The 11,439-nt window shown below is 37.2% G+C and overlaps 1 protein-coding gene across 2 annotated transcripts; it reads right to left on the minus strand.

Moving 5' to 3' along the window:
• Nucleotides 1–1,124: 1,124 nt before the first annotated feature.
• LOC143884661 (DCD (Development and Cell Death) domain protein) lies at nucleotides 1,125–11,439 on the minus strand. Of its 2 annotated transcripts, XM_077388341.1 has the most exons (6): nucleotides 11,324–11,342; nucleotides 9,041–9,105; nucleotides 6,199–6,235; nucleotides 4,187–4,475; nucleotides 3,893–4,009; nucleotides 1,125–3,775 (listed from the first exon to the last, which is right to left on the minus strand). In XM_077388341.1, the coding sequence occupies exons 2-6, from the start codon at nucleotides 9,084–9,086 to the stop codon at nucleotides 1,550–1,552; spliced, it is 2,715 nt and encodes a 904-aa protein (XP_077244456.1). In that variant the 5' UTR covers nucleotides 9,087–9,105; nucleotides 11,324–11,342; the 3' UTR covers nucleotides 1,125–1,549. The 2 variants fall into 2 exon arrangements, with proteins under 2 accessions (XP_077244456.1, XP_077244458.1); XM_077388343.1 differs by lacking the exon at nucleotides 9,041–9,105 and having other exon boundaries at nucleotides 11,324–11,439.

Raw genomic sequence — 11,439 nt, forward strand, 5'->3', positions numbered from 1 at the left:
GGAACACCCAGCAGCAGTGTATCAATGACTGCAGAGGGGCGGATGTACTTCACGTTTGAAGGATTCAACGGATTTCATTGCCACGTACACGGTAGTTAGGTGTCCCATGTGATGAAAAGGGGCGCATTTATCATTTCCCTACTGACCATCATGGTGACCCACATTATCATGGTGCCACATCGACATCCCATCCGTAAGATAAATGGTCTACGAAAATCAACGGTTAATCTTTTTTTTTCCACGATAAACCCTAAATGGAGCTTTATATGCCCCATATATAGATGCATGTTATCAGGACCGTTGATCTGGTAGACTATCAAACATTTGGTCAACGTCGGATGCATGAGATTAACCCTTTAAGATCAAATTACCAAGCTTCTCTTCTACAAGGCATAATCGATCAAAGGTCAGGCCGAAAAAAATGAGCAGACGAAGTACATGTAGGACCCACTTGTTCAATGATCCAAACCATTTATCTATTAGGCCTTGGACAATTTAAACCCTCCAAACCATTAAATAGGCAATAGTTTGTATTCACGGCTACATATTAGAGGATTAGAAATTTAGAATTGTCAGATGAAAGACGGTTTAGTGGGCTTTGATGCATGGCAATCCCTAACAGATCAATGGTTTTGATCAATGAACAGGTGGGCCCTACTTCAAAGTACTTGGCAAGAAGCAATGTTGCTGTTTTCTTAAATGATATCCACACTCCCTTGTTACTTGCACTAATGTTACTCTTCTCATTGTATTTCATTCTTTAAGTAGGCAGGTACAGATCCCAAAAAGTGATCAACACCCATCAAAAAAATGATATCAACAAAGTCAGTGTCATTATCAAAACAAGGGAGTGAAGAAGCCATTACCCTCTGATCCATCTTCAATGTTCCTGGCAAGAAGCATTGCTGCTGCTTTCTGAAATGATATCCGCACTCCCTTGTTTCTTTCACTAATGCTACTCCTCTCATAGTATTTCACTTTTTTAGTTCGCAGGTACAGATTCCAAAAAGCTATCAAAAACCAATCAAAAAAACAATTCTCAACAAAGTGAGTGTGAAACAAATTTTATGCCCATTTTCCCAATTAAATTGTCTACAAGATTCAATCCAACAGAAGTACAAAGCTGAGTGAAACTTAAATCATCAAGCTTGTAAATTGTCTACAAAATTTATAGAATCTTTAACAAACATTTACAATGCCTGCACATGGTCTAGGCTGTAGTAGATTATAAAACTAAAAAGGAAAGAACATCTAAAAATCAAATGTATTCGGCTTGAGCTCATGTCGCAGTTGCGCAACCGTGAAGTGAGGGTTCAAACCATCTTACTTACAAAAAAAAACAAGGAAGAAATGCCAGTGTTCTGGCTTTCCCAAGGATTGTTCTTTAGCGCAGGTTGCTCGAAAGACGGCCAAAAAAAAAAAAAACTTAAAATACTGTCCACAGGCAATGAACTCCTTGCGCAACCACTCTTTGCTTAATGAAATTTATGGAAACCATTTGCCAAGTTTTTGACCAAAATGGAGTTATTTGATAACCCTGAATATTCCATCACAACTCCAGAGAAATGTAATCTTCTGCCTTAACTTCATGCATGCCAGCACTACTGTCTGAGCATATTTCATTCTCTTCTTCACCTCCTCCTAATTTTTTGCCTCGGCCTTCAGTATTAATATCCACCAAGGCCATGTTCTTATTGCCAACTTCTTCGGATAATCCTTTCGAATTTCCTTCGCATTTATTGCCAACTCCTTCGGATAATCCTTTTGTATTCCCTTCGCATCTATTGCCAACTTCTCCGGATAATCCTTTTGCATTCACTTCGCATTTATTGCCAACTTCTTCAGATAATCCTTTCATATTAACTTCACATGCATCGCCAATTTCTTCGGGTAATCCTTTCATACTCACCTCGAATTTATTGCCAACTTCTTCATGTAATCCTTTCATATTTCCTTCGTGTTTAACATTTCCAACTGATAATCCTTCTGTATTCCCTTCGTATTTATTGCTAACTTCTTCAGATGATCCATTTGTATTCCCTCCACATTCATTGCCAACTTTTTCGGGTAATCCATTCGTATTTCCTTCACATTTAAAATTTCCATCTGATGCCCCAACCAGATGGAATTTTATAGACAACTCTCCTCCTGTGTTTCCTTTACACTCCCCAACTGATTTCTGGAAGTTGGTGCATTTTGGGGATAGACCTTGTTTGTTGTGATCATCGCTATTACAATTGCTTAAGCTTTCCACTCTGTCAATGACTGGCCTTATCAATTTTCTTTTCATGTTCTTCCCCAAAGAGCCCTGGCTGTTCTCACCCTCAAGACAGTTTTTTGTTTCAGCTTCACTTCTCATCTTCCTAATTTCACTCCTGCGCTTAAAATTCAAAAAAGGGATTTTACAGCTCTCTTCATCCATTTGTCCTTCACCCCACAAATCCTCATCATGCAGAGCATCAGCTCCGCTCATCTCCATCTGACCTACGTCCACAATGTGTTTGTCATCAACCCTCACATTCCACGAGTTAGATTTTTTCACAATATTCCTCTTCCATCCTGTTCTCCTCTGGGTTAGTATTTCCATTAGTTCACTCACAGAAATATCTTCATCAGACTCATAACTATCATCATCTTGAGAATTGGCTTCTGGAGCCACAGTCAAGCGCGAGAATACACTAGTTCTCTTGTTATCAATATCGGACTGCAGTTTAGAGTTTATGGTAGGTGGGTAGTACTTGTCATTACGCATTGGATGATAATGGGGCATCCCTTCATACCTTTTCATGTATTGAGATTCTATAGGATGGATGTACTCTCGTACGTCTAATGAACCCTTGCGTGGACTAAAGAAGCTCAAAGGATCTACAATCTTATTTCCAAAACCTAGAGCTTCTCGGGCATCTCCATGCTGAGATTGTGCAGGAAAGCTGTAATCACACGCGTGTGATGGAGCCTTGCCTGGACCACTTGCGAAAGATAAAGGGTCAACGCTCTTATTTCCAAGGCTTTCATCCCTAAAAAGAGGGGCAGTGGCACTAGATCCTATCCACTTTTTTTCAAAATATTCAGGCCCTGGGAATCGAAAGCTGGGATTGGAAGGCTCATAATGTTCAGGTGAGGGCGGTAACGGTATATAATCTTCAGGGTAAGTAGAGACATCCTGGCTCTGGTACCTAGCTGAAGACAAGTTTAAGGTGTCACGTTCCAATTGAGACTGACCTAAGTGGGTTCTAGGATAAGGGAAGAGTTTATCTATTGAGCTCTGAGAATAATATGCCGAATTAGAACTATGATCCTTGCCCAAAGAAAAAGATGGCTCTGCGTGTTGGAAATTTGGACGCAAGGGATAATGAGCACTATAACGGAGAGGACCCCCAAGAAAGTTGTTTGTAACATCATTTTGAGTAAGTGAAGACCTAAAACCAGATAATCGTAGCTCAGATGAGGAAGGAACTGTCAAAGGCAACTCTTTTTCACGGTCAATTGCCGATAAATCTCTGTTTAGAATTTGTTTATCATTGTTGCCTGAGTTGTTTACATCAGGGTTAGACAAATCAGAGTACCTGATAAAATTAGATGGTTCTCTATCGCTATCGATGTTAGGTTCATTCTCTACACTATCTGTTGTTAAAAACCTGCCTTTATCAGTTACTCTAGTCCTAGTCATACCAAAACTCCGGGATCGATTTATAGATTTACTGCCTGTCCCTAAACTCCGAGAGTGCTGAACTCTAATCTTCTTTGAAGAAAACAACTGTATAAGGTGGCAAACCTACACGTCCAGAGAAAAGAAACATGTAAAAGTTCAGTTGCTACTAGTAAAATCATTCACAGATAAGTTGATAACAATGCCTTCAGAATTTCCTTGAAGACAATGAAAGGAGCAAACCTGCTCTTCAGAAAGATAAAAGTGGAACTTGTTGTGGGTGTAGTAGTTGTCCTGGATAGCATTGTGGAAATCATGTTCAGATAGTGGATAACAGGACCAGATCGACTTGAAGCGAATCTGTATAAATAAAAGGAAAAAATTACAAGAATGGAAGATGACCATAGCCAAAACAAGTCTTTAATGGTACAAATCTAACTTTATTTGAGACAAAGATTTTTTTTTTTTTTTTTAATGACATTGAGACAAGGATTTATGATGGGGAAAAGCAACAAACTTGAATCAATAGATTCATACCTGCGCAGGGAATGTCTTTCCTCCCAATGATCTGAATGCATGGGGTTCAATATTCATTGCACCATCAGAAGTTGCCTCAAACACCCCATAAAGCTTTCTCTCCTCATATTCAAAGAGAAACATTATCATGCCAGTTTTAATCTGCTTCACAAAGGTCTCCTGAGAAGGTGGTAGGCCAAAAAGCTTCCGTCTCAAACATTCTTTCTTTGTTGCACGGTTGGACATAAAAATTGCACCCTCAACATCATGTGTTGCAAGAATCTTGTCCTCGTCGAACCCCATGGATGTCCTTGCAAACAAGTCATCAAATTCAATGACAATAATGATAGTGATGCAGGACAGGTCACACTTGTATAGGATTAGCTAGAAAATGGAACGAGGGTGATAGACTATCAAGTTTTGGATGTCTAAAAAGATGAAAAGAATAATAACAAAAGCATCATAGATCTGGACAGCATGCACCTCCTATAATTTGACCATGAAGATATGATTAAACAACAAAGATTTTACGAGACTCCATGAGTAAATTTAATCATATAATCAATCTACACATAAGCAGGCAATTAGCAATAATATCAAGAATTCACAATTAGGAAATTTAAGAAACCCCGCAAAGAATGTACTTTCATCTCATGTACAACATCTCAAAATAATACTATGATGAGGATTCTGGCTCTCAAAGAGAGCTTTGGGTAGGTTTAGAGTTGTCCATACATAGCCTGGAAGGTGCAGACGTATACCGGGAAGGTGTAAAATTAGTTGGGGATAAAATAAAATGAGGCACAGGGGATGGATGAATTTGAATGATATTTCTAAGATAGGAAATTTTTTATAACAGGTGTTTTAGGGGTTTCAGATAAAAGATAGGTGAGCGTAGTGTTCTGGGGGTTTGAGGCAGAAGATAGGTGAGCGTTAGGTGGGGGTCGTTAAGGCTAGGTAAAAGCGGGCGTTTGATGCATCGGGTATGGAGAAGTAATTTCAGGGCTTAGAGAGGCAAGGGATGGGTAGAAAAAGCTCAAAAAAACAATGCAAGAGAGGTTATGGGTAAAAATAATAGAGGTTTGGCGTTCCTGAGAAGATGGTTTATGAGAAAAACCAATAAAAAGAAGAGAGAAAATCAGTAGAGACAATAAATGACTAGTAATAAGAAGTAATCACCTTTACACCATGAGTTTCTTTGGCATCTCACCAAAGAATAAGACAAAGAAGATCACTAAGCCTTTCCTCCAAGAAAATGTGGTATAATGTCTCGCAAACCCAACATAAAGTTTTTATATCAAACAAATAAAACTGTAGTAGACTAAAATACACTATAATGACTTAAGGACTCTCTCCACACTTCAATTTTTGTAAAACATATGTGGGGCCTATTTAAAACACTCGGAACTCAAAGAATTGATTTTGATGGAAAAAGCCATATGAATAAAAAACCTTTTAAAAGATTCAATTAAAACTCTATAACTAAAGGAAAAACTCCAAAGAACTTATGAAATCCAAAAGGATCCACATGACAACTGAATCATCTCCGAAAACTATATGTGGACACGTTGGGCATCTAGAATGTTTGCAACATCTGTGGGTCAACTGTGACGTCGGATCATCGATATAAGACACCTGGATCAAAGAATCTGGTCATCCATCTAGATCGAGGTCATCTGCTTATCTAGTTGTGCTGGATGCACAATAGTGGAAGTTTCAACTGGATACTTATTTATCCCTAAAGAACACATATTTTGTACAAGACCCAAGAAAAGACTTCTAGCTTCGAATTCCAAATCCTTGCAATAACAACAATATTACACGAGAGACCTATCTTCGTCAAGAGTACTTATAGAACATGGTGTAATGATAGGCACTGGGAAAAAAATGAGTATACAGAGGTTCTGATGTCAATAAGCAATAAATGTTCCAAGTAAAGCTAGTACACCCACAAGACAAGATGTCAATAATTGTCAGTTGATAACTTCAGATATACTGTTGCAAATAAAAAATAAAATAAAACTAAAGTGCACCTGATATTCTCAAATGAATTGTGCTCTTCACTTTTATCTGTTAAAAAATATAGTAGTCAATGAAATCACACGTAAGTAAGAGAAGTAACCTTTGACATATATTATGTATTATCATTGACCAAAGCACACCATATGTTCCTAATGAACAGAAACAGATACCAAAATACATGTTGATCCTGTCCAATAAATTAACAGGTACTATCTATGTACATTAAACAGAATTTTGGAGAATATCGATACACTTGCAAATAACTAGACCAATCATGCCTGTAGAAAAATGAATAATAGAAATAATGAACTAGTTAAACAAATGGTACTGCACTTATTATTTGGAAGAAACACGTAATATAATTCTAGCACGAAAAAACAAGCTAAAACTAGTGTTTAAAAATGCGGATGCGGCGCGGAACGCGGCCGAAGAAAATCCTAGTCGAATCGGCAAGACACAGTCGAGTACTCGGTTGACGCAGTCATAATTCGGGAGAGTCTAAGGAGTTTTTACTGAGTCTGTATGGAAAAATGCGGAACGCGGATGCGGCCAAGGTAAAAGGGAGTCCACGACCCGGGGGGGGGGGGGGGGGGGAGGGGTTAAAACTGTGGCCAAAGCACAAGTGAACGGCTCTTACCAGGAAAAGACATAATAAAGTCACAAGCAATGAAAAACTACACCCATACAAATAACTGGCTCATCCATCCATAAAATATATACAAGGGCTACTAAAATCCGCTGGAACGAGCAGCTAACATAATTCTAGACTGAAAGAGAAGCTAAAACACAAGTGAAACAATCACAAGCAATGCAAAAAGTACACAGATAAAAACAACCATTTTATCCATCTGTAAAATATACAATGGCTACAAAAATCAGCTGGAATGAGGAGCATCGGCCAAAACTCATTTTATAATCTCAAACAACTTGGTATCAGAAAATCCTAAACCACCAGCAAGAAAGCATCCTAATAAGAAGATAGGGTAACTATCATCTAAACCTCAGCACTATTTAGACAAAAAGGACAGAATCAATGAAAGAAGTGACCAATAGCTATTGAAAACATTAAACACCTTTACTCTTTGTAGAAAATCTTAAAATCTTAAATGGCTATTGATGACACAATCTTCAAGTAAAGCTTTGAGGAAAAGGCTAGGACCCTTCATACACTTTTGAATACAGTACAAATACAAAATTCTTCAACTGATATATGGTAACAATGACTAGCCCATTTGTCTACAAAGAAACAGGTCACAATGGTCAGCCTTCAATGGAAGAAGTGGAGATAACCCAGGTTGAACAAGAATGGGAGATTTTCTTAATAGCCATTACCAGGAAACAATTCAATGCTGCACCAGACCTTATTTTTTTAGCAGTAACAGAAACTCTAGTACAAACTCTATAGGAGAGAGAGAGAGAGAGAGAGAGAGAGAGAGAGAGAGAGAGAGAGAGAGAGAGAGAGAGAGCAATAAGAGCACATTTGAATACAAGCGCCAGACCCATGATACACAAATATAGATATGGACACATGATACAACTCAGCATTTTCCAAAATGCAGGAACATATATATGAGCACGGGGATCCCATACCATGAGATAAGACAAGAAATGTAAAAAAAATACAAAACTAGATTTGACTTAGATGTAGTTGCTAATAAATCTAAAGTAGCATCCATTGTACTCACATAGACAAGATTATATAGTTGTGAATACGGAACACTAACAAGAAAAAAAGTATGATAGCTAATTTGATGCGAGCAACATATGTTTGATACATGATAGTTATTTTGAATAAGAGAAATAGCCATGAAATATCCAGTATGAGGATTGATATCGTATTGTGTCAAACAAATAAGTTAGGCTTCCACAACACAACTATTGAGGAATCAAATCCACACATGCGGGGGGGGGGGGGGGGGGGGGGGGGTTACGCGGACACACATGCACAAAAAAGTACATAACAATAGCTAAAGCACAAATGTGTCAAACATCCCGATGATAAACATGAAGTGGAGCACAATCGTGACCGTAGTTCATAGGCTTCCACAACTATTCAGGAATCAAACCCACACATGCGGGCGGCTACACACGCACACATGCACAAAAAAGTACATAACAATAGCTAAAGCACAAATGTGTCAAACATCCTGACGATAAACATGAAGTGGAGCACAATCATGACCGTAGTTCATCTTCTACTACGAGCTTGGTTTGTCAACACCCTCCGAGGCCAAAGACGCAACCATCTCATCGACGCTTCTGGATCGTGCAAAATAACGAGATGAAGCATTTTGCATAAATTGACGATCTCTGAAATGGTATTCGTAAGCATCCATGAACCCTGAGAAGAGTTAGGAACTCATGTAATGACATTAGCTAAGTCTCCTTCTATTTGAAGAGGTCCCAAAGGAAGGTCTTTACAAATTCTTAGGTTACTGAGTAACGCCATGGGTTTCACTTTGCGCAGAAAAACTATGAAGATCTCACCATCTAAGTTTCAACTGCCACAACTCCAATCCCAGGTGGTCTCCGATTATCATGCAAGCTTATGAGAAGTCCCGCTTAAGAAGAGGGAAGGGGTTGCAGGCCATTTTAGTTTTCATTGTGATAAACTTACATCAGAAGGCTCGATCAACGCCATAAAAAAAGGCTCAATCAAAGCATTGCTACTTCATCATCCTCAGATTACCTCATCCAAAATATAAATTAGTTACATGTTTTAAGTTATTGTCACTTCAGTTATATTCTCACTTTCCTTTTTATGTCTCATTGAAGTCATAAGGGCATTGATGTTATTTTTTTACTATATGACAAGTGAATAAAACAGGATATGACCCACGAAGGGAAACATACCCCAATTCCATGAATTGTCTCCTCTTTCCTTTCTTTTCTTCTTCATCCTTCATCTTCATTATCTCCTACATGGTATCAGAGTGGAATTAGAACGAAAATAAATTCCAATCTTGTTCTTTTTCTCTATGATCAACATTAAGAAATCAAGACGAAACTACTTGGATTGATGAAGATAACCTTCTCTAGGACATACCCTGACCTCATCAGTCATACGTCATATCATATACCAGAATTGGATTGTGTTGTCTGGTTGATGTGGATCACCAACAAGGTATTTATGAAAAAAAAAAAGAAGTTTTGAAGAGATATTATTGAGATTTAAATATCTTTTTTTTTAATGGTTATTGAGATTTAAGTATCTTAGATTTCTGAACCACGAGAAAACATATCTGAACTATTCTAATGCAATCACCATAAAAAGCGATGAGTCGTGAAGTACGGTTAATTGATGAGCTAAAAAAAGAAGGCTTGGTCATGTCTAAATATATGTCATTGAGTGTTCTGTAGCCAATTCAAGCTCGTATCAAACCTAAGGAAGTACCCAAATAGACAACCATGGAGTCAAGATCACAACCGTCCGATTGAATGGTCAAAATATCTCAAATGGATTCATTAGACTCTCAATAAATGAATAGAGATATCTTTCGTCTGTGATCTTACTAACTTTAATGATCTGTGTTATAAATCTCTATTAATCACCCGATCTAAAGGCAGGAATTTAACGATAACACATTGTGTAGCTTATTTATCTTTAACAACACACCTTGGACTTGGTGTCTTGTGTTTTAATAACATTTATTTGATTACCATTCAAAAAAAAAAAAAAAAATCAGGCCTAATGATCACAGATTTCATTTCTATACAGTCCAGACGAAAAGAAAAAATGTAAAAAAACAGCCCTTTTTCCAGCTCAGTAAATTACAATAACATGACCAAAATCCTAGTAACAATACGGCCAGGCAAAAAAAAATCTATAACCATGAAATCAATCAAAATAGCTGCCTTTTCTCATAAATTGGCATCTTTCATTAGAAATCCAGACTAAGGCAGTTGCCTTTTACACCCTCTAGTAGATTTTCAGTTCCATAACATAGAAACCTGATTCCATACAGTTAAGCTCAAACATGATATCAAAGTTATTACCTTTATAAAAATAATAATAATACCAAAGTTATTTCTCAAAGACTTCAGTTCCACTTAATTCAAAAAAAAGAAAAGAAAAGGAGACAAATAAGATTTCAAATGATATCAATCTCTATAGTCTAACAAAAGATTCAAGAGGAACAATAAAAGTAACAGTGGCAGGAATCACTATAAATATAACATAAAATCCACCAAAATAGCTAATCCTTTCCCCCTACAAACTGGCAATTTTGACACACGATCCATACTAGCACTGCCATTATCAATAGCATCAAAACCTAATTCTTATGGATTTTGGCCCCAAACACAAAAAATTTAGCAATAGATAATCCTTTCCCCCGTAGAAACTGCCATTTCGACACACGATCTATACTAGCACTGCCATTTTCAATAGCATCAAAACCTAATTCTTATAGATTTTGGCCCCAAACACAAAAAATTTAACAATAGATAATCCCTTCCCCCCTAGAAACTGTCATTTCTACACACGATCTATACTAGCACTGCCATTTTTAATAGCTTCAAAACCTAATTCTTATAGATTTTGGCCCCAAACACAAAAAATTTAACAGTAGATAATCCTTTCCCCCCTAGAAACTGCCATTTCGACACACGATCTATACTAGCACTGCCATTTTCAATAGCACCAAAATATAATTCTTATAGATTTTGGTCCCAAGCACAAAATTTTTAACATAAGCCTAATAAATTACAGTTCTATACAACAAAATAAACCAGATCCACATAGATTCCAGTTCCATAGCATTCAAGAGAAACAAAAAATAATACAAAACACAAAGAAGATCATCCTAAAATACATACTGATGCAATTCAGATTTCAAAGTAAATCACTCAATAAAGTTCAACAAAGGCTTCAACACAACAGGAACAAAACCCTAGAAAAAGTAATTCCATGAAGAGATCAACCAAACAACCTTCTCTCTCTTCTTTTTTCTCAGAAACTGCCGTTTTTTACACGAAATCCAGATCAAAAAGTACTAGAATTACATTATAATGATGCAGATCTTCAAAACCAAAATTAGGATCAAGAAAAAAAAAAGTAGAGAGCAAAATACAAAAGGAGAATGGATTAATAAAAAGAAAGTAAAAAAAAAAAAATGCATTGGGAAGGAAAAATACCGAAGATCTGAGAAAGGAGATTTCTGGAAAAATAAAAATCCGAAACCCATGCGATGGTGAGATTATGTCAGTTTTATAGTGGAAGGGAAAGAGGCGCGCTCGTGAGATTTCCAGAA

This window comes from Tasmannia lanceolata, unplaced genomic scaffold (genome assembly GCF_043159265.1).
Source record: "Tasmannia lanceolata isolate RefF3 unplaced genomic scaffold, GAP_Taslan_0.1 ptg000008l, whole genome shotgun sequence".
NCBI classification, from domain to species: domain Eukaryota; kingdom Viridiplantae; phylum Streptophyta; class Magnoliopsida; order Canellales; family Winteraceae; genus Tasmannia; species Tasmannia lanceolata.